This window comes from Indicator indicator, chromosome 18 (genome assembly GCF_027791375.1).
Source record: "Indicator indicator isolate 239-I01 chromosome 18, UM_Iind_1.1, whole genome shotgun sequence".
Lineage (NCBI taxonomy): Eukaryota > Metazoa > Chordata > Aves > Piciformes > Indicatoridae > Indicator > Indicator indicator.
In genome coordinates, this window is record NC_072027.1 from 9,055,928 (window position 1) to 9,079,022 (window position 23,095).

The window sequence follows — 23,095 nt, forward strand, 5'->3', positions numbered from 1 at the left end:
GTGGGGAGCAGGGACAGCAGGGGTGAGGCAGGGAGTGAGGTGGTGGGAGGGAGCTGTGCTTGCTCACTGGGTGTGAGGTTTGGAGGGGGGATCAGTTCTAGAGCTTTGTCAAACTGGCGGTGCCCAAACCAGTAATTCCTGCAGGCAGGCAGCAGGCAGGTGGAGGTGGCCTGCTCTGGACCCCCACCCTTCATAGCAGGGATCTCCAGATGCTGCTGCTCTGGGGATACTCAGGTATGGCGTATTACCTGGGGGAGATGCCCGGGGTTGGGGGGAACGCTGGGACACCCCCGGCCGTGGAAGGAGGTGGGTGCTGCAGGGCTGTACGCGGTGGTGTCACCACCCATCGGGACAAACTTTCCACCCGCGCTGCGGACACGCTCCTGAACGTCTCACGGTGCCGTGCCGAGACGTGCCGGTGCTCGGCGCTGCCGTGCACCGAGGGAGGAGCGGACGAAGCGATTGGCCGCTCCGAAGCCCAGACCCGGCCCCGCCGGGCGGCTGCTGCCGGTGGCACTCGCCCGCCCTCGCCTCCCGGGGTGGCCGGTGCTGCCCGTGGCTCCAGGACCATGGACCGACTCAGCGGTAAGCGGGGACGGGACGGGACTGGGACGCGCGTTCCGGATCCAGGGGTTCGCCACCCTTCCCAGCCGAGCGGGAGGAGCTCACCGGATCGATGTGGGAGCCCGTCCCTGGGGTGCGTTTGCCCCCCAGCAGTCCTGTGGGAGGGCCAGTTGGGACACAACTGGTATTAGTTTCCATTTGCTGGTCAGACGGGTGAAAAGCCAGCGGCTTGTAAGAAAGTCCATGGGGTGTGAACACTTGTTAGGCGAAATTGTGGTCGTGAAAAGGGAGGTACTGGTGTTTCCAGATAGAGCTGCTTGGAGCCAGAGAGTGTCCCTAGCTGGGGAAGACGCCGGTGGTCTATTAAAGCCATGAAGGGCCTGATCCCCACCCTGCTGGGAAGCGGCTGTGTTCCCACATGTGTGCGATTCCAGCCTGCAGCTTGTGGCATCAGGCTCACGTAGCCGTTAAGCTTTGATCTGAGATGTGAATAAACCTGCCAGGGCTTTGGGCCAACTTTGCAGAGAAGGTCCTGGCTTTCTTCTGGAGCTGGCAGGTCCTTGGAGGGAACACAGAAGTATTGAGGGGGATTGCTGCTTGTTGCTCCTGACACAGTGGCTTGAGGCTGCAGAGGAGGAGCAGGTGGTGACATGGTGTAGCACAGGTGTCCTGGCCCATGACTGGTCCTTGGAGGTCCTACCTCAGCACCAGTCAAAACAGATAACAGGGAGTCCAGGGACATTGCTCTGGCTCTGCAGGCTGAGGCCATACTGGACTCCCAGGGTGATTCAGGGAGTGCTGTGTCTGCAGCTCTGGGTCAGCATCAGAAAGACCCAAGGGGTCAAGAGATCCCCTTGCTCATATAAGAGGATGGGGTGGTGTTTCCGCAGTGGAAACTGTTATGGGGGGTTTGACTCTTGGGCTGCAGCTCACAGTGTCGATGCTTGGAGAGCAAGGCAAGTACCCAGCAGCCCAGGAGGGGACAGGGACAGGGACAGACCTGCCCCACGACTGTGACTCACCCAGACAGATAGGGTGGCTTTGCCAGCCCTGAAGAAGGGTGCTCTTGAGGGAGGGGTGCGTTGTCAATGACCTGTGATACCAGAACTGTCCTTCCAGGTTGCAGAGGACCTCACTGCTGGGAAGAAGGTAGAGCAGAGGGTCTCAGCTTCCCCATTCACTTGCTGTGTGAGGTGGTGGGAGGCTGTCTTACTTGCATCTCAACCCACCCCAAAAAACAAAGCTAGGACTTCACCACAGGGAAGGGCAGGTGGTGTCCAGCATGCTGCAGAAACCAGCAGCATAGAGAGGGGCCTGGCCATGGTGTGGCTGCTCCACAGCCTAGCCCAGCTGTTTTTTTCTCCCTCACTGGTGCCCACTATGGTAGCAACAGCAGTACCTACCTCCTTTACTTAAAGTGCATGTAATGAGCTGCTGTTGACACCTGGATGGCTCTTTGCTCTCCAGACCCTTCTGCTCGTCATCCAGAGCCACTGGATCCCTCTGGGGACTGTGGATTATGGAGGGAACAGTTGGAGGTTTCACCAGGCTCCCCTCCTTGGCACAAGGGGTGTGGGTCTCGTGGTGATTAGGAGCTCGTGTGCTGTTCCCTGTTCTCTGTCAGCCCCTTTCTTCCCCTGGAGCTCCATTCAGGCCCTGTGTGTATCCTGATTTGCCCTTGCTCTATGACCCACAGCTTCTTCATTGCTTTCCATGCTCCAGCTGAGCCTGCTGCCTTCCTGGGCTGGTGCTGGGCTTAGCTCTACACGAGCAGCTAACTTGGAGAATTGGTGCTGTGGGCTTTTAGGAGTTGTTTCAGGCTGTGCTGATGGAGATGTGCTCGTGTGCATGACTTGGAAGGCAATCCATGCCATGAGCCTTTGCTGTAGCGAAGCTGTGCTCACACATGGCTTCTCCTCATTAGTGACTTCCCTGACCTTTTGTGCCACCAGAATTTAGGTCCTGCACCAAACTTATCTGGGGTCTAAATCCAGCAAAGCCAGTGGAGATGTCAGGGATAAACTTGGCTCCAGCTCACCCACAGGAATGGAGAGGCCACAGGGTTGGTGGGAGGGAGCCTGGATCATTCCTGACCTGCTTCCTGCAGGCTGGCAGCAGGAATCTCGCCTGCCCCACGTATGCAGCCCGGTGGAAGGGGGTGCAGAGTTGGGTGAGAAGCTCAGATCAGGCCAGCTGTTAGCACGCCAGGCAAGTGCCGAGCTCTCCTCCACATTGCAGCCATTCCTTCCGCTGGAAACTCAGCTGCCTGGAGCCACCGCCTGTTTATAGCCCAGCAGCATGTGGGGAAGGGGGCTGAGCCCACCGTGGGCTGCCCTGGCCCCACTCTGTGAGGCAAAGTGGGGTGGAGGCACCAGGGATGCTGATGCTGAGTGGAGCAGGGAGGCACCAGAGTTATTCACCCCTCTGTATCGTCCAGTACCCTCCTGTATGCAATGCTGCCCTTAACTGGGGGAAGTGGATCTCACTGAGGGGACTGGATCCCAGATGAAGTCAGCCTGGCTGCTCTGAAGAGCACAGAGCTGCCCTGTGCTGCACATCACAGGTGCCTGCTGCAGCAGGGGCTGCTGGAGAGGAGCAGGAGCTGGCTGGTGTCCTCACTGTCTGCTGAGGGGGTAATGTCCTCCAGACAGGGATCTTGGGGACTTCACTCTCTGCCTGGGCTGTCTGGCAAACCTGCCTCTTTCCCGTGCTTGCACCTGACCTGGAAATGCTGCTTTCCGGTGCAAATGTGCTGAGCTGCGAGGCTGATGTGCTCTTTGCAGGGGAGGGCTTGAGCCCCCCCTGTGCCTGAAATTCTCTGGCACACAGCTGTCAGGCAGCTCTTACTCCAGTCCAGGAAAACTTTAACATTTTGAGGAACTTATCTCAGAGAGTGGGAAGGCCTTTCAGAGGAGGACAGAGAGCAAAAACTGGGCTTGACTCAAGATTTGCCGGTTGTTCAGTAGCCTAATGACTTGCTGGGGACAGAAATGAAGGCTTGAGGTGGTTTCTGGCACCACTGACTTGTGTCCTAACCCCTACACTGGCTACTATCTAGTCTGGCACAGCTAAAGCTCTCTCCTGTGAACACATCTCCTCCTGCATATAAGGAATCTTAAAACTAATAGCACAACCCTCAGTCCTGCAAAATATCTATTACCTGTCAGTCTTCCAGGGCAGCAGCAGTTGGGTTGGAAACCTCCCAAGGGGCTCTGTATTGGCTCTCCAAACCCTGCCCTGCTGATGCACAAACAAGGGACTGCCACCCCCTGCCAGGGCACCCACAGGACAAATAGAGCAGGACATCCCACCCTCAGGGAGTGCACCGGTGGCTTTTGCCACCCTGTGGCATTTGGGCAGCTCGGATCTCTGTGCAGAGACTGTGCTGATGATCTGCAGCCTCCACAGCAAGAAAGGATGAAAATAACTTCTTTGGTCCCCCCTTCTCCAGGCTCCCCCTCCTGCTGCAGCCCCTTCTTTTTGCCCCTGAGCTGCCTCCCATCACATCAAAGGGAAGCTCTTGGGCAGGCAGGAGAACACTGACATTTCGTAACAGTTTGGAACCAAAACAGATCTTTGCTGCAAGGGCTTTCCATGCTCAAAATGTTTTGGTGGTGTTTTCTTTTTTTTTTTTTTAATCTTTTTGAAGTGGTTTTCATGTGCCTATGATCCTGGAAGTGATAGGAGGGAGCTCAGGGAGATGCTGGCATGCTCTGATTGCTGGCAGTTAGTAGGAGATGTATAAGGAGCAGCTTGGAAGAATGGCTTTGGCTTTCTTCTGGGGTTTTTTTGAACATTAAACCTGCCCATCTTGGTGATGAGGGAACAGCTCCTCTTTAGCTCCTTGTCCAGTGGGTTCAGCCTCCCATTTGACATGGTCTTAGTATAATCATAGCTTTAGGGAAACTGAGGTTGTAGAAGACATTGCCTGGCATAGAATTTATGTAGCAACAGGTTTCATAGCTGGCTTTTGTCTCCTGGAGTTAAAAGCAGGTACAGTGAAGCAGTCCCAGCACTGATGGAGCCACGGGCAATAAGCAGAGCAGTTGCGTCTTCCCCTGTGCTCAAGTTTGTCAGCTTTCCCACTGGGACAAACTGGCTTTCCTGCTCCTCCACCCCTGCCCTGCAGGGGTTAAGTTGGTAGGAAATGCTGTCAGTGCTGGCCTTGTCGCTGCACCTGATGCTCCAGGCAGAGCTGGGCAAGGGAAGGAAACGGAAGGGCTGTTCTCAGCTGAGAAAATACGCTTATCCTTCCCTCCAAGGGTCCTCCAGGGCAGCACAGCCCTGGCCCCCAAACACAGACACTCTCAGCCATGCCCTGCCTGCCCTGGCCTGGGAATATCACTTTCCTTCAGGGGCAGGGCTGGAGTAACCATTGAGAGGGTCTCAATGCCCCCACCAGGCAAAGGCACTTACGCCTGGCATAGCTCCCAAGCTTCTGGGCTTTGTCAGGCTCAAGGCAGGGCTGCTAACACAGGAGGCTGGGTGCCGAGTGCTTGGCTCCCTCACCCCAACTTCTTGGGGATACTTCCCTCAGAGAGTGTCTGTGGTTTCTCCTTCCACATCCTCTTAAAAGAAAGTCTACATTGTGCAATGTGGCTGAAAGCATTTGGGAAAGCAGAGCTGGCTGGTAGCTAATCCTCCAGCTCCTTCCTGCAAATCCCACACATTCCCTGCCCACACTCTGCTATGTGAAGGTCCAGTACCTCCATCTGGGCAAAACCCCCTTGTGTGATTCTTCCTGCTAGGAACATGTATCAGTTCTGCTAGCTTCATCCCATCTCCTTTCTGTGGGTCAAGTATTGCATGTGAGATGTTTTGTATCTTGGTTTTGGGGAAGAATGTGTACAGGACATGGAAAGGAGCCTTTTGGGATGAAGAGAGCTTTCCACTCCCCTCAGTGGGGCAGAGGTGTCTATTTTGGAGATTTGGAGACTGAAGGACCCTCTGGCCTCAGATAGTAACATATGTGGGCCTGTCTGGGTGCAGGGTGCTGGGGAGGACATGCCCACAGGAGAGCCATCATCAACCCCGGGGTGCTGAGTCAGCGAGTTCCCCACCACAGTGCCTGCAATTAGCTGTAATTCCTGCTGTCCTGGAGGCTGAGGTTTGGTGGAAGGGAAGGCACGGAGGTGAGAGTTTCAGGTCGCCCCAGCTCCACAATAGCAGCAGGCAGGAAGGTGTGACCCAGGGAGGATGACTCTCCTTGCCATGGACGGTGGTCACAAGGACTGTGGCACCAGTCCTGGGGCCTCTCCCAGTGCTGGAGGAGAGCCCAGGCCAACCTGCTGCTCCTGGCGCTGCGGAGTTTGTTTGGAGAAGGCGACACCACAATTTTGGTTGGAGAAAACACAGTTTATTCTGGGTTCTGACTAATCCTAACATCTCCCCTCTGCCTGAAGCTTGGTTTTCATACATTACTCAGCAGGTCTCACCCCTGCCTGACTATTCCTTTAAAGGGCATCTCAGACCTCTCTTTCTCATTCATTATTTACACACCTTCTCCAGCCAGCAGCCTCTGAGGCCCCCTCCCAGGCTGGCCCAGTGGAGTGTCCTGCCACACATCCACTGAGCCTGGCATCGAGCTTTGAAATGTGGCCTGGCAGCACTGCCTGTGGTCCATGTGTTATTTGTAGAGCTAATTGTGTTGGCTGGGCTGAGCTGTGGCTGCAGACAACTTGTACCTGGGGTTGGGAGCCCCCGGGGGCACAGGGGTCAGGGGCAAAGGGAAGAGGCTGGCTGTGCCCTGCCTGGGGACACCGGCAGGGTCACTCAGCGCTATCTCACCTGGGTGCTTTTATTTGCTTGACTGCTTGCTGTGCTCAGCGGTAAGAAAGGACTCTCTGCCCCCTCCTCCCCTGGGGTGGGGGTAGCTGCAGCCTCTTCGTGTCAGAGGGATAAAATTTGCTTTCGGTAAGATAAAGCAAACCACCACAATCTTCTCCAGGAGGTGGAGAAAGAGCTGCTAAGCCATCAGCAGTGAAAGAAAAGCCCAAACAGCCCTTGAAGGAAGGAGTCCTGCTACAGCATGAGGCACTTTGGAGGGTCTTTATCTGACTGGGTCACAGGATATTTGTGGGTGATTTAATCAGCCTGTTAATTATTACCAGTACCACTTCTGAAGCTGTTCTGCTTGGGTGCAAACCGCTTCAAGGGAGGAGGACATGCATGCAGCCCACCAAAGGCTGCTCCAGGGATTTCTTCCAGCAGTGATGTCAGTTCAGAGAGTTGGTGCCCCGTAATTCTGTTGGAGGCTCCCTGGGGAGGTGACACCCCTCGAGGAGTCGCTGCTCAAGGGGACTGGGATGCCAAGGAGAGCAGGAGGGGTGAGGGTGCTGCAGCCCTGGGGGAAGGCTGCGGCTCTGGGCTTGCAGGGGCTGCTGCTGAGGGAGAGATTTTTCCACCTGCAGCCATGCTCTGAGTGTGGGCATTACCAGGACAGCCTTGCCCCAGCTTGGGGCTTCACTGCAGGGTAGCACCCCTCCCTTGGAGCTATGCTGTGAGGGGTGTGCTGCAGGCACAGGGCTTGAAGGCAATCCCCTTGTTCTCTAGTTTCTGCTTTAATCAGGTTACACTGAGAAGAGGCTTGACTGGTCCCACAGCAGTAAGTGATGGTTTCTGCAGTCAGTGAGCTGGCAGTGGGTGATAATCTTTGCCCTTTGTAAGCTCTGTCGGCTTGTAATTACACTTCTCTCTACTTAGGGCTCCTGTTTTCATGTGCAAGGATCGGGGAAGGATGTGAAACTGTTTCTCCTCCAGAAAACAGTGTGCCGGGATGGGGATGTTTGGGATCTTGCTCCCGTGGCTGATTCTCTTGTGCCTGCTCTCAGAGCTGTCTGGGTACAGCAGGCAAAGCACCAGCCCCTGGTATCCACCACAGCTCCCTTTGCTCTTCTCAGCCTTTTTGAGGATAGCAAGGGTTCTGAGAAATTGCTCCAGCACAGAGAACCAGGGACAAGCAGGAAGGCTTAGGGAGAGCATGGTTGAGAGCATGGCTCTGCTGCTCTGCCCTGGGTTGGACTTGATGCTCAGCTGGTCTCTGCTGAGGTGGGCGAGCAGCTGGGAGAAAGGCCATGAGATAAGGCCTTCTGCAGAGCTATTTATACTGGGGAGACAAGTTGTTGCTGGCAGAGGCACTGGGCCAGGCACAGGACCCTTCACACAAGCACTGCTGGAGGTGGCTGAGCTGGCTGTGCCACAGGGGCCATGCTGGGAAATGTTCCCCCTCCCCAAGCTGCTGTCAGCATTGTGCTGTGTGTCTGGAGCAGACAGGGATGAAGATGAAGGAGACTCAGCAGGCAAGGCCGGGGCAGCCTCCTTGCTGTTTAACCCCTCCAGTTAAACATCTGATCTCCCTCTCTCTGAAGGCTGGAGCAGGATGGAGGGGCCCTGCTAGCCCTGCAGACTCCTTCATGTAAGGAGAGATGCCAGCGGGTGACAGCATGGGGAGAGAGAGCTGATGGGGGACCTTCTGCCCCCTCAAGCAAGCAGGTTTCATATTCGTCTCCCAGGATTGATTTTCCAAGGTTATCAGCTAAGGATATTAGTTACTGTAAGGTCGTGATGATGTGATTCCTAGATGCGTGTCCTTGCCCTTCCTGCTGCAGTCTGGCTTGGCAGTGTGTGCTGTGGAGTGGTGGCAGGGAGGTGCTGGGAGTTTGGGGGTGAGTCAAAAGGTTTGAGCTCACCTTGTGCACTACGATGCCCAGGGATGTTGCTGCACCTGAGCTGGGACCTGCTGGAGGAGCAAGGACAGCTGCCAGGGTCCTGGGGATAATCACAGTGAGAGGTGGGAAGAGGCATGGCTGGGGCAGCTGGAGAGCTGAAGAGGGTGGGAGGCTTCTGGCCATAAAGGAGGCAGCCCCAAGAGCTCAGGCTGCTGCTGACTTTGTTGCAGGCCAAGTGGGAGGCCCTCCCCCCATCCACCCCACTCAAGGGGCCCTTGTTTCCAGGGAGGAGATGATTCATGTGCATGGAGTGGCCCCTTAGCAAATCTTCCACTGGTACAGGACATCAGAGCTCAAGTGTGGTCATTAATGGTTGGCTTTTATCTGAAAACCCTCTGGGCTGGAGGTACTTTCCAGGCTGGTGTTCCTGGCCCACCAGCCTGTTCCAGTTATCCCAGTTTACCCCACACCCAACTGGCTTGAAAACTGAGCCGGGCTGGCAGGGAAGCCCTGCTCAGCCCTGCCACCTCTGGGGGCTAAGCACTGCCCTTCTCCTGCCTGCTTGGCTGGGTGCTCCTCCTGCCCATACCAGAGGAGCAGTGGCCACAGGCAGGGTGCAGGCAACAGTGGTCTGTCCTCCTGGCTTCTGCACAAAGGAACAATTCTGGGAGCACCACACTCCCCCCGTCAAGGCACTTCCTTGCTGGCTGTGTGCTTACCTCCTCCCCATCGGAAAGAAACCTCCTTGGGAATGGGAATGGAAACAGGAACTGCTTTGAGAGCTCAGCAAAGAGCTCAGGAGGCCATGGCCTTCCTCAAGGAGCAGTGATGGGGGAAAGCTGGACCTGCTAGCGTGGGAAGCAGTTCACTGGGGCTGGAAGGGGCTGTCAACAACCACTTTGTGATGCCCATAGCCTCTGCTGGCTCAGGAGGAGGCTGAGAGCAGGTAGTGAGATATGGAGGCATGTCCTGGTGCCCTGGTGTCTCTTGCAGGCAGCTCAACATCAACCCATGGGCAGGACAGAGCAGTTTGGGTGCTGCAAGCAACTTCTCCAGCAGTGGTGGGTCTATTTGTCCCACAGAGTGGGTGACACCCCCCCCCCTGCAGGGCTTCTCCTGAGGCTGAGGGTTCTTTGTCAGTGGGTGCTGGGGTAGCCCCTAGCTGTGGTCCCTTCCCTGGCCCACACCCCACCTATTTATGGCATCCCAGGAACTATAAACGTTTACTGCTTGAAGCAGCCCAGCATGGTCAGGCAGAACGTCCCAGGGCCCTGCCCACGCCAACAGGAAGGATTTATTTTTGCTTAGTTTTTATTTTAGCTACAAACAATGGCCGTTACTCCCAGCATCCGATTTCCCCCCGGCCCCCCTCACTCCCAGCCTTCACCTGGTGCAGAAGGAAGTGTGTTTGGAGCAGGAGGAGGACAGGAGAGCTGCACAGCATGGGGGTCCCTCTGCAGCTCCCCCTGCAGCAGCTTCACAGCATTAAGCACCTCCTCTCCCCAAGGCTCTCAGGCTACAGACTGGCTTTGCTTGGGGTCACAACTCCACATGCATTGTCTTATCTATCCCACTGCAAAAGCTTGGTGTGTACACCAGGAAAACCCTGCTTTGGCTTGGCTAGAGATTCTTCCTCCTCGCCTTCATCCTTCTTCCTCCTCCTCTTCATCCTTCTTCCTCCCTGCAGATTGCTGGAGCAAGACCTGATTTTTGCTCTTGTGATGGAGCAGAGGCCAGGGAAGGGGAGATGGCAGCCTGTGCCTGGACCCCTTATCTCCACACTATGGAATCAGGTCCCTGAGTAGGGGAGCATTTGCAGAGTCTAAAAATAGAGCTGGACTGGGTGTAGGATAGAGAGAGGTGGAAGAGACACAGGTCCTCTGCCAGCATCATGCTTGGTGCTGCTTCTAGGGCAGGCTTTAGCAGCAGAGGGAATACTGCCCCTTTGTCCTGAACAGCAGCAGTGTCCTAGCTCACCCCATCCCAGCAAACCAACCCATCCATCCCGAGTTAGCTAATGCTAAAGCCATCTGCTGACATTTCCCCAGCCCTCCACCGCAGTGAGACAGGCTGCACGCAGGCGGAGGAGTGAGCTTGTGGGATGGGAGGCTGGTGTCCCTGACCTGGGATGTCTGTGTCCAAAGCTTAAGCCCAAGCAAAGCAGTGCAATCCCACAAGATTTTGGTTGCAAGAGAAGCTCCGGAAGAGAGCAGCAGGTGGGAGCCACTTGTCAGCACCAGAGGCAGGCATGAGGCTGAAGGTGACCCACGAGCAAGGCAGTAGCTAGGTGGGTGGGCAACACAAGGTCTCTTTTTGGCTAAGTCACCTGCTCAGTGCTCAGGACAAGTTGGATGTTGTGTCACCTTCCTCCCAGGAGCCCTCTGGTGTCCTGTGGCCACCTCTGTCCCCAGGCTCACGCCCAGATTCAATCCCTGGATGCCAGAGCTCAGTGCAGGGTTGTGCACTGATGCTAGCTCCTACTCTTGGCAAGCCAGGCCAGTGTCCTGCCTGCCTTGGCACGGGCACAGGTGCCAGCTGGTGCCAGGCCTGTGCTTGCCCCCACCAGTTATTGCAGAATAACATGCTGGTCCTTGCTCATCAGGCGGCCTTGGGTCAGCCACATCGTCCCTGCTGCCCTCCAGGCACCAACCCCGAAGCAATCTCCCCTGGCTTCCTGCAGCCACCTCCTTCACCTTATCGAGGCTGGAAGCCCAGCGAGCATAGGAAGTGGACTCCTTCCCTTCCTCCGCTCCCGCGGGCAGCGGCTGGGCTCGGCACCCTCCTGGGATCACAGAGCTCTTTGACTGCCCACCCCCTACCCCCCCGCCTTGTATTTTGGAGGATGTTTAACAAGGGAGATGGAGGGGACAGCTCAGCTGGGGGGAAACAAAGGCGCCTTCAGTGCGGTCCCATGCTGTGTGCCCTGTGCCCAGCTCAGAGCTGCTGCTCAGAGCACTGCTGCTGAGCTCAGCCCCCTGCCATGCCTGCCCACCACACTAGCTTATCAGGCACTCGCCTTCCTTGTGCAGGGGGTCTCCTCGCCCCCTCCCCCTTGCCCCCCTCCCTTCCCCTCCACCCACCCTCCCCCGGCCGCCTACTTTGTTACTATTAATAGAAACCTGCTTGTGCTTTTGCTATGAGCTGTTCCAAAGCCTTCACACAGGAGCTGGGGGCTGTGATGGGAGTCGTCCTACACACAGCAGGGGATGGAGATGCTGGTGAGCACCATGGCCTAGGCTCCAGCGTGCTGTGAGAAGCTGTGTGCATGGACTCCATCTGCTCTGTGGGAGCTCATGGCCAGCTGAGAGCCAGCTGAGCTGTGCAGCAGAAAAATGGATATCTCCCCTAGATGGCTGCTGGTGCTGACCTGGCAGAAGCATTCTGCTTTTTTCCCAGCTGCTTCCTTCCTAGGCTCCATGCCCCCAAGCCATGCAGGGGAAGATGCCTTGACTGGCGTGAAGACCAACACCACATTGTTGAGCAGGAGCCTGCTGCCATCCTGTCTGTGCAGCACTCTGCAAGCATCCCAAGGAGGGTCTTCCCCTTTTCCCTTAGAATCATAGAATGGTAGGGGTTGGAAGGGACCTCTGGAGATCATCTAGTCCAATCCCCCTGCTAACACAGGCTCGCCCAGATCAGATTGCACTGGAACATGTCCAAGTAGGTTTCGAAAGTCTCCAGGGAAAGTGGAGCCTGTTTCAGTGCTCTGTCACCTGCAAAGTAAAGAAGCAAAGTAAAGAAATTTCTCCTTAAGTTCAAGTTAAATCTCCTGTGTTCTAGTTGACACCCATTGCCCCTTGTCCTGTCACTGGCCACCGCTGAAAAGAGCCTTCTGCAGAAGGGCAAGGAGAGGGCTGTGAGAGCTGTGCTTACCTTTGCTCATCATATGCATGAAGCTCTCATATGGCCAGACCCCAGGAGGTGTATGCTGGAGTGAGACAGCAAGCAGACCATCAGCAGGACCAGGGTCCTGTGGCTGCCTGTCTGCTGTGGGGTATTTTTCCAGTTCAAGGAGCAGAAGCTCTGCTTCCCCTGTGGTTGCCCTCTTCACCCCTGCAGATTAAGGGATGCTTGCATCTCCCCAGGCTTGCTTGCTCCTTCTGGAGCTGTGCTGAGGCTTCTCCCCCTGCCTGTGGGGTACCTGTCCTGGTTTGGTCTGCCCATGGGAGATGAGTACTGGCAAAGCTGCTCTTGCTGAAAGAGCTGAGGCTGCTGTTTGGCTTGGCGCTGAGGAGAGAGGAGGAAGCAGAAGGTCTGTGGAGATAGAAGCCCATCGGCCAGGGAAGCAGGAAGAGGCTTGTGAGCTGCATCCTGCCTTGCATCCTGGGGAGGTGGTGATCTGGGGCTGGCCATGCTGTCTCCTTGCCCAGGGGCTCATATTGGCTGGGCTCTGATCCACATCAACCCACTCATGCCGGGCTCCCCTTCAGCCAAAACCCTTTGAAACAGCAGTTGGGTTTACTGCACTGTCCCTGCTTCGGGCAGCAGTGCCAGCCTGCTTCCCTCCAGTCCTGGGAGACTTGCTTCATGCTCTAGGCCGTGGCTCACAGGGGTAGAAAACAAATCTGTAGCAGCCCAGTTTTTTATGAGTGTTGTGCTCAGCAGAAGCACATTAAAGAACATGAGTATGGAGAATCCCATCAGCTGCAGCAGCACAGCATCCTGCCCTTCCACTGAGAAATACATCCCATGCCAGCCCTCAATGCTGCCCAGCTCAGCTCTACTAGGTCTCTTCCCCTGGCAGAGCCCAGAGGGGCAGTGACAGGGGCAGGTACAGCCCAAGCAGGTTGTCCCCAGTGCACCATGCTGCAAGGGCACACACTCTTTCCTTCTTGCAGGCCATGTCCATCAGTCAGCACATCCAAGCTGCCTCTGTGATCACCTCTGACCTCTCCTCCTGTCCCTTGAGATCCCAAGCCAGCTGCAGCTGTGCTGTGATGACTTTTGGTTGCTGCCAAGAGAAGGGATCTTGCTCATGCTTGCACTGTAGCTTCTTATTCTGTCCTCTGTAGCCTCCAGAGCTGCAGGTTTGCTGATATCCCTGAGCTGGGCCTCTCCACTGCAGGCTTTCTCCTGCAGGCATTGGATCCTGCAGGAGCTACCCTGGGTGCCAGTGGAACTGTGCAGGTGTGTCGCTCCACATAAAACAGGAGCTTGCCTTTGAATCCAGCTCAGTTTTGTCTTAGCCCACTTGGAGGAGACAAGGTAGAGACCTAGGGTAAGGATGTCAGTGCACATGTAGAACTGGGGGTCTGGGAGCTCGTGACAGATTTGGAGTCCAGAGCTCATCTTGTTCAAGCCCTCCCTGTTCATCCCATCCCTGACCAATGTGTTTTCCCACAGCCATTGGTCAGCACCATACATCCTGCTTTCAGTGCTGTAACTTTTCGTAGCCCTACTCTGATGTGCAAATACTCAAGGGTTTTCTGGAGCCTAGCTGCAGAGGTAATCCCACAGCTGCAGACAGCTTTTGCTTGGTAAAAACCACCCTATGAGCTGCCACATCAAAGAGAAGACCCAAGCTTTTATGTGTGATGCTTGTAATGGTGATTCGTGGTGAATTCTCTTTTTGTGCTTCTTGCTGAGCTTTCCCTATCTCCTCTGCCTGGCTCTGCCATCCAGGCTGACACTGAGTTTAGGTACAGGTGTTGGGTACTAGGATCCCACATGCTGGAAAGCTGATGAATGGTGGCTTCTGGTGCAGTTCCTCTTTGCCAAGATTTCACAGTACAGAGAAGGAGTGACAGGAGGGCAGAGTAGCTGCTCGTGGTGAGTGTGGGGAGGAAGGCTCTAGCCGGTGTATGGGGACCCTGTGGAGGTGGCACTGGACTGGAAAGTCACTGGTGGTCTGAGCACAGCAGGGGAATATGAATGCCACCCAGCAGGAATGGAGGATATGACTTTGGGCAGCATTGCCAGGTGACTCTGGGCATGGCATTTGTGTTTCCTTTTTTTTCTTTCCTCCCTTCTCTCCACCACCACCCAGTGCCTGTCCCAGTGAGGGGGCACCAGCAGCCGTGATACGCTGTTGGGCAGAGCGAGAGGTGTAGTCTTATCTGGGTGGAAAAGTGTGCATGCTGGGCTCTTTGATAGTGGTCCAGCAGCCTGCAGAGCTGGTGCTTCCATTGACAGGCTCAGCAGGCTGCATCCTGGTGTCTGCGTGCAGGTGGCAGAGCTGCTGCATGCCGGAGCATGTCTGTGCTTGGCAAACGCTGCCTGAGCCGTGCTGGGCCCTGCTGGGCCAGACACCCATCCTGGGCACTTCCACACATTCCAGCCCTTCTGCCTTGGCTTAACCCCAGCCCTCTGACACCAACCCTGCCTGATGGGCTTTTTCCTGCTCCCCCCCCAGTGCTGGACCAGCTCCTGCCAGAGCTCAGTGTCTTACTCAAGCTGCTGGACCACGAGTACCTGAGTGCCACCACACAGGAGAAGAAGCTGGCTGTCTCCACTATTCTGCAGAAGCTGCAGCCATCCACAGGTCTGTGTCCCACTCCTGCAGTGCTTGGTAGCTATCCTCCCCAGCAGCTATCCCAGGCCAACATTCCCATGGGGTAGGGAAAAACATCTGCAGGGCTGGGGTGAGCTGCCTCTTTGCCCAGCACCCAAAACTTGCTCATCCCTCTTGGGGCACTTTGCTCCCCATTTCTCTTCCCAGCTTCTCCCTGCCTCAGCTGTGGGAGCTGGCATCGTCCCTGTCATGGCTGCAAGGGGGCTGCTCCCTGCGGAAATGCTGCTTCACAGAGCTCTTCCTGCCACTGGTTTCTGCTGAGCAGAGATTTCCACGGGAAGGCCGGGAGGGATGTGCTCCTGGGGCTTCACAGCCTTCCTGCCTTCCTGTGCTCCTGGGGGCACATGGCAGCATCCCTGGGGGTTGCTCCACTCCCTAGGCACCTGCTCCATGGTGGAGTGAGCTGGTCTGTGTCCTTGGGTTGGTGTTTGCTGGGAGGAGCCATGCCAGTACACACCCCAGCCACCCTGCCCACCCTCGGGCTGAGAGCATCCCTCTTGCCCCCAGGAAAGGACGTGGAGTACATGTATGTCAACACAGCATCCCTGAGCAATGGCACCAGCTTTGTGGAGTCTCTCTTTGAGGAGTTTGGTATGTGTGGCCTGAAGTGATGCCCCTGGGGTCATGCTGGGTGGGTGCAGTGCTGATCCTGGAGTCCATCCTTACAGCAGTGGTACTTGGGGCACCCTGGGGAAGGAGGACGAAAGCTGTATCCTTATGCCCAGCATGGGTTCTTCATCACCCTGGGTACTTGCTCCTGCACCCCCATAGCTGTTTAGGGCTGGCCTCAGGATGTTCATGCACCAAATGTGTTTACCAGCGATACCTCTCTCCCAGCACCTCAGTGAAGGACAGTGGTGCTGGCCTGGGAAGTCCCTGGAGGGCAGGGCTGGGGAGGCTAGCTGGAGAGTTTCCTGCTCCCTTCATTCTCTCTGCTCACCCCATGGCAGACTGTGACCTGCGGGATCTCCAGGATATGCAGGAGGAGGAGGAGGGGGATGCCAGTGATGGTGTTGGCTTGGAGCCAGCAAGGAGCCAGACAGCAAAAACTGTGAGTCCTTGAATGCCCACCTGGGAGGTCAGCCCTGCAGCCACATGGAGAAGTAGCAGTGGCCAGGATTCCTTCCTGTCCCATGCTGCCTCCTGGGACTCATGATCCCCTGCACTGCCTGGCTAACGCCGGTGGTGTTCCTGCTGTAGGTTCCTGTGGACCCTGCTCCGCCGCTGCCCACCACGCCCCCACCTGAGGATTACTACGAAGAAGCTCTGCCCCTGGGCCCTGGCAAGGCCCCTGAGTACATCACTTCCCGCAGTGAGTCCTGCTCCATGCTGGGCGGCAGGAGGGTGGGGAGGAGCCCTGCAAGCTGCCCGCTGCATCCCCCCATCTGCCTGCCTGAGAAGGGGAAAACATCCCTGGGAACCTCACTGCTCCCACCAGCATCACTCCTGTCCTACTCCTTTCCCATCCTGCTATGCAGTTAATGCAAGGAGCTGTTTGCTCTGGCTCAGCTGGGAAGAGGGTGATGAGGAGAGGCTGGAGCAGTGAAGGGAATGATGGGAGGGTGTGCTTTGCTCTGCCTTGGCTCACAGGCTTGCTGCCAGGAAAAGCAGGTGTAACAGCCCCAGCTGCCCTCTGCTTCCTCCACAGACAGCTCCAGCCCCCCCAACTCCATCGAGGATGGCTACTATGAGGATGCAGACAGCAGCTACCCTGTCACCAGGATAAATGGGGAGCAAAAGAACTCCTGTAGGTATCTACGCGTGCCCTCAATGGGGAAGGCAGAGCTTCAGCAAAGTCCAGCCCCAAGATGAGTGTTTGAGCACAGGGCTGGGGTCCAGTGGGGTTGAGGCTGGAGGACTTCTGCATCAGAGGCTGCTGGGCAAAAAGCAAGGAGCATGGAGTGCTGTTTGTCATGCAAGCCAGAGCCCTTGTGCTGGTGCTGTGTCTGTCATCAGCATGGGGAAGGGGTCTCCCTGCCAATGCAACTGTCATGTCCTGCATAAACTGCATCTGACACGTGGAGGAGGCCTAGGGCAGGGACACCACTGCAGAACTCTGCTCCTGTTCCTTTCAGCCCTGTGCAGGAAAGTGTTGGGCAGAGGGCCACGTGGAATCCTCTGTTGCAAGGAGAAGATTTCACCCAGGCTTCCAAAGTTTGAGCCTTGCGAAGATATAGGCCAGCCCAGGGGTTTGAATAGATGCACCTGGGACTGGTGTTTGGCCCATGAGCATCCTGCCTGGTTTGGAAGGGAAGTGGAGATGGCTGGGGTCAAACTGCCTCTTTTTTCCAGGCTCTGTGCTGGAGCCCACACCAGGTGTGGGGAGTTCTGGCACTGAGTGAGCTTGCCCAGAGGGAGGGCCCTGGGGTACCATGCTGAGTGACCTGCCTTCCTTCTAGACAATGACTCAGATGCGATGAGCAGCTCTTATGAGTCCTACGATGAGGAGGAGGAGGAGGGGAAGGGCCAGCAGCTGACACACCAGTGGCCATCAGAGGAAGCCTCCATGAACCTGGTGAAGGACTGCAGGATCTGTGCTTTCCTGCTGCGCAAGAAGCGCTTCGGACAGTGGGCCAAGCAGCTCACCATCATCCGGGACAGCAAACTGCTGGTGAGCCCAGAGCTGCTGGGGCACAAAACCCATTGGTGGGTTATGAGGGTGGCTGGGTGCAAGGTGAAGAAAAATAGCAATATCCAAGCCAAGACACTGCCACAAGGCTGCTGCTGCCCCACAGCGCACACAGAGGCTGCCCTCATTTCCCTTTCAAGCAAACTGAGAGCTCCCCTTTTTTGGGACCACGTGGAGTGATAGGGCACCCTGCAGTCCTCCACCACCCAGGCTGGTTGCAGAGACAGAGCCATCTCTGTCTGTGCCACCTGTGACGACAGTGAAAGGGACCCCAGCTCTGCCCAGCACAGCAGCATGACAGGCAGGTTTTGGCTGGGCCCTGAGCAGTTTCCTTTGCTTCTCCTAGTGCTACAAAAGCTCCAAGGACCGGCAGCCACATGTGGAGGTGCCTCTGGCCACCTGCAACGTCATCTATGTCCCCAAGGACGGGCGGCGCAAGAAGCATGAGCTGCGCTTCTCCCTGCCCGGGGCTGAGGCGCTGGTGTTGGCCGTGCAGAGCAAGGAGCAGGCTGAGGAGTGGCTGAAGGTACCATGGCTGCCTCTACTTCACCTGGGGGGCCACAGACTCTCCTTGGCATCCTCATGGCTACCCCCTGAATTGCCTAGGGGTGCCACATCTTCCCTGGCTGAGGTGGGAGGAGGCTGCCCTGGGAAAGCCTTACCCCTTGTAAGGGGAAGGGGCTTTGCTCCTGTTTCTTATCAGCTATGTGGGGAGGCTGGCCAGCTGCTTCCCAGGCCCAGGGCGTCTCCTATGCTGATAGCCCCCATGGGGTGGGAATGTTTGCTCTCCCCATCCTCTTCCCCATGGCCCTTTCCTGCCTTTGTTCAGGGGTAGGAGGCAGGGGCCATGAGGACAGGGCCATGGGTGGGAAAGGGGCCTCTGCAGACACCACAAGCTCAGTTGTTACCCCAAAGGTGGGACAACAGGGACAATACAGGCAAAGCAAGCCACATAGTGCCTGCATATAAAACGGGGGTCATGAAGTATCTTGTGGGGGCAGGGAAACTGTGCAGCTTGTCACCCAAGTCCCTCATCTCTGAGGTTTCCAAAATCTCTGACCGTATCTGCAGAAGGGGTTGCAGTTTTGAAGGCGCCAAGGTGTGCAAAATCCCCCTAGACAAGCTGAGCTTCTGCCCTGAGTAGGGCTTGCTGTCCTGTCCCGTGGAGACCAGGACCTCTCTCTCCACAGTTCAGCCCCGCTTTTGTGGTGAGACAGGAGCATGCTGAGCCGGGGAAAGTAGCCTTGGCCCTCGGGTACATTTTGAGCAACTGCTGGGGCCTGTCTCCACAGGTGATAAAGGAAGCCAGCAGTCCAACAGCGGGGGTGATGGAAGCCCCCACTTCTCCGGTGATGCCGTGCAAGATGGACCTTGATAAGGTGATGCTTTGTAACCACTCTGCAGAGGTGCTGCATGAGGCTGCTGCAGCCAAGTCTGGGGAATGTGGGGCCAGGAGAGCAAAAAGCTCCTGGTGCTGTGTGTGGCGTCTTTCCCAGCCTCACAGTAGCTCTGTGGAGCCTGCAGGGCTCCCTGCCACTGGAGAAGGGACATTCAGCAGTGTGCAGGAGGAACAAAGGGCTGATAGTGCTCACTGCTGAGGGCTGTGCAGGGGGACATTGCTGACAGGATGCCTGCTCACTGCCCCCACAGCGGCTGTCACAGGAGAAGCACACCTCTGACTCGGACAGCGTGGCGACGGCTGAGATCAGCTCCCCAGCAGCCCGCAGAGAGCCTGGCGAGCACGGTATGGCCCCTCTCCCTAGCCAGGATGGCTGCCCCTGCAGCTGGGGGAGGGACAGATGCGTGCATCACAGCTGGAGAGCATCCTGCCAGTGAGGGGTGATGCTGTGACATGTGTCAGGGTCACACAGCTACCCTGTTCTTCCAGGAAAAAGCAAAAAGAGTGGTTTGGCTGACCTGAAAGGCTCAATGAGCCGGGCAGCAGGGAAGAAGATCACCAGGATCATCAGCTTCTCCAAGAAGAAGCCTTCCCCTGAGGACACACAGACCTCCTCCACCGAGGAAGACATCCCCTGCTGTGGTTCGTGTGGGCTGGGGTGGAGATGGAGTTTGGTTTGCATGGGACTGGGAGTGGTGGGGAGCTGGCATCCTTTCTCCCAGCCTGGCCATGTCAGCGGCAGGTGGGAGGTAAGGGTGCAGTGGGGTACAAGCTCAACAAGCTGCTACAAAGCTGTGACACTGCCACAGGCTACAAAATGGTCCCCAGTCCCAGCTCTGTAAATTCCTATGGTGTGTGGGGAAGGGGGGGAGGGGTCAGTTGTGTCCCTGAAAACAGGCTTGGGTGACTACATGGCACTGGGCTGGCACCTAACCTGCGACCAGCTGGCTCTCTGGGGGGAAACTGAAGCGCAGCAGGACCAAACAAGTAGAGAGCCATGCTGTAATCTCTGGGCAGCCATGGCTCACCAAAGCCTGCCTGAGGCCTGGCTGAGCAGGCGCTGAGCCCCTTCCCTCGGCCCTGTCACCCCCCAGGCTACCTGAGCGTCCTGGTTAACCAGTGCTGGAAGGAGCGCTGGTGTCGCCTGAAGGGCAACACCCTCTACTTCCACAAGGACCGCACGGACCTGCGCACCCACGTGAACGCCATCGTCCTCCGGGGCTGCGAGGTGGTCCCAGGGCTGGGCCCCAAGCACCCTTTCGCCTTCCGCATCCTTCGCAGCGGGCAGGAAGTGGCGGCACTGGAGGTGAGCAGGCGTATGGCAAGGTGGGCAGGATGCCCACAGAGGAGGGGGTTTCCAAGCTGTGAAAGCATCTTCTGTGATGATCAGTGCTTGCATGAGAGTAGTGCTTTGCTTTCCCCTCCTTTGCACAGGAAGGAAGTCCAGGGTATTATCTGGGTGACCTGGGGTGGTCAAGGCAGCCTTGCAGGTATTTGTGGGCTAGAGGCAGGGAGCAGGAGGCTGGCAGGGCCGAAGCAGGCAGGCTGCATGGGGTGGATGGAGGTTTGGGACTGGAACTTCACGCGTGTGCTTGTGTGCTTTCTCTTAGACCCTGCTACATCTTGCACACACACTTCATGTCAGTGCTGTTCCACTGCAGGGCTTTGTGTTGGGAGGCAGGAGCAAGGGTGAGGGGCCAGATACTGGGCATGTAGCTCACTGCTTTCTCTTCTGCAGGCAAGCTGCTCTGAAGACCTGGGCCGCTGGCTGGGTCTCCTCTTGGTGGAGACAGGCTCACAAACAGCACCAGAAGCCTTGCACTATGACTATGTGGATGTGGAGACAATTGCCAACATAGTGACAGCTGTGAGACACTCCTACCTGTAAGGCTGTCCCCCTGCTGTGCTGTGGGCTGGGAAGGGGCTGCACCATGGGCAAAGCATTGGGCTGGGGATGGCAATCAGAGAAAAGACAGGGGCTGGGAGACAGTTTGTGCTGTAACCTTGGGGATGGCCACTCTCCCAGGGGTTAGTGGTTCCCAAAGCAGGGCAGTTTCCCTTGAGCAGGATCGAAAGTGAAAAGTGATTTATCACACCGATGAAGTACACATGGTAGGGTAGAGTGCTCACGAATGAAGCTGCGAGAGCAATGCAAGAAGCCCTCTGTGGGCTCACTGATGGGCTAGCAAGGATGTCCTGGAAAGGAAGACTCCATCCTTCTTCCTGCAGGTGGGCCAGTTCCTCTCAAGACCACCAGCCAGACTCCTCCCCCGTGGTGTATGATGACGTCCCCTATGAGAAGGCTCAGGTGAGAGCAGCTCTCTGGTTTTCCTTCTCCCACCACTGTGACCAGACTACAAAAGACGCCCCTCGGTGGGGCTGTGATGGCCTCGTGAGTATTTCAGCATGTTGTCCCTGGCACAGGCTGAGGAGGAGCCAGAGCGGCCATCAGGAGCCCAGGTGAAGCGCCATGCCTCCTCCTGCAGTGAGAAGTCACGACGGGTGGACCCACAAGTGAAAGTGAAGAGGCACGCGTCAAGTGAGTGGGGACCCTCAGCCCCAAACCTCTGTGGGGGGACCCTGGCCAGCGTGAGTGGAAGTTATTTCCCCAGGGCGTTCTGCAACCAAGCTGGGGCTGGCTGGCTGCAGCACACAGGTGTTGGGTTGTGCTGTGCCAGCTCAGCAGGACCACAGGTGGCATTGGTGGCAGCCAGGAGCAGAGCCTTTGATAGTTTGTTTTTGTGCATGCAGATGCCAACCAGTACAGGTACGGGAAGAACAGAGCTGAGGAAGATGCCAGGCGGTTTCTGACAGAGAAGGAGAAGCTGGAGAAGGAGAAAGCATCGATCCGCAGCGAGCTGGTGCTGCTGCGGAAGGAGAAGCGAGAGCTGCGGGAAGCCATGAAGGGCAGCACGGGTAGGTTGGCGTGGTCTGAGCACTGAGGCTGCTTGAAGGCACTCGGGTACAGGGGAAAGGCTGCAGAACTGGGGTGGGATGGGGACACCGGGCAGGCGGCAGCATTGTGGCTGTGAGAGAATGGCTACAGCATGCTGCCGGGCTGGCAGCCCCACCTAGCGTCCCCGTCCAGAAGGATGGGTGGCTTCTCCGGGCCTGCGACCTCATCGCTGCGCAAAGGCGATGAGCTGGCTTTGCTTGTGCAAGCAGGGACGAAGCTGCAGGACCTGGAGCAGCAGGTGGCGGCGCTGGAGGAGCAGTGCCGGCAGAAGGAGGAGCGCCGCGTCGACCTGGAGCTCAAGCTGACCGAAGTGAAGGAGCGGCTGAAGCAGTCGCTGGCGGGAGGGCCAGCCCTGGGGCTGGCTGTGACCAGCAAGGCTGAGAACGGGGTACGCAGCCCATCTTCCTCAGGCTTGCAGCTCGCTGCTAGGGCTGGCAGGGGCAGGAACACGTGGGGAAGAATGGACATTCCTGCTGCTGGGTCCCAGAGGTGGGAGTCTAAACATCAGTTAGGTTTGGCCACATCAGTTTTATTTCATAACGGTTTGTTCTGGCTTTGTTTTTTTCCTGGGTGTCCTTGCTCCCTGGGTCTCCTAAATCCTCCTCTTTCTTTCTCACCCTTTTCTACAGGAAGCTACAAATAAGCCAAACGGGAACTCCCCTGAGCACTTGGTCCCTGTTAACTGTGCAGCTGAACTGAGGAAAAGGAGTCCCTCCATCCTCCCTGCCAACAAGGGAAACGTGCTGCGGAAGGCCAAGGTCCTGCTTTGCTCTCCTTCCCTTTACTGGCCCAATGACAAATCTCAGCCTTTGTCCTGTCCCCCTCCCTTGACCATAAAATCTGGGGACCAGGAATATTTTCTACCCCAAAAGCAAGAGGTGCTGCCAGTGTTCCCTGCAGCCAGGCTGACTCAGCTTAGTGGCACCTGCTTCCAGCATGAGCCTGGCTTACAGAGAGATTTGGGAGGTGCAGGGCTGGCTAGGCAGGCAGGAAAGCATTGCCTAGACAATGCCCAAGGCAGCAGTGACCCAGCCTTTGAAGATGCTGCAGTAGTCTAAAGCCCTCAAAGGGCTCAGCACTCACTTCTCCAGTGATGTTTTCTCATCCCCTCCTTTTTTTCCTTTCTCTGCAGGAATGGGAAAAGAAGCAGACTTAAGCCAGGCTGTAGGAATGCCTGCTGAGCCCCCGTTGGACACTGGGGCTCATTGAGGAGCTACAAGCCCCCTTTCTCTGAGGCACTGGGAGGGTGCTGAGAAGGCATGGTTGAAGAGGTGCCCTCCCATGCCCTGCCACTGCAGTACCATCTGCCTCGTGGGCAAGACTATAAACCATGGGAAAGGGGGCAGGAGGGGGATTTGGGAGGTGGGTG

At 56.8% G+C, this 23,095-nt stretch overlaps 1 protein-coding gene across 1 annotated transcript; it reads left to right on the forward strand.

The window, feature by feature from the left end:
* The first annotated feature begins 236 nt into the window (after positions 1–236).
* AFAP1L1 (actin filament associated protein 1 like 1) lies at positions 237–22,882 on the forward strand. The gene is made up of 19 exons (XM_054389383.1): positions 237–585; positions 14,584–14,712; positions 15,250–15,333; positions 15,693–15,793; positions 15,943–16,054; positions 16,391–16,489; positions 17,142–17,353; positions 17,718–17,897; positions 18,664–18,750; positions 19,022–19,115; positions 19,260–19,412; positions 19,865–20,076; positions 20,509–20,654; positions 21,000–21,078; positions 21,195–21,309; positions 21,522–21,686; positions 21,936–22,114; positions 22,356–22,484; positions 22,859–22,882. The coding sequence occupies exons 1-19, from the start codon at positions 237–239 to the stop codon at positions 22,880–22,882; spliced, it is 2,649 nt and encodes an 882-aa protein (XP_054245358.1).
* Positions 22,883–23,095: the final 213 nt, after the last annotated feature.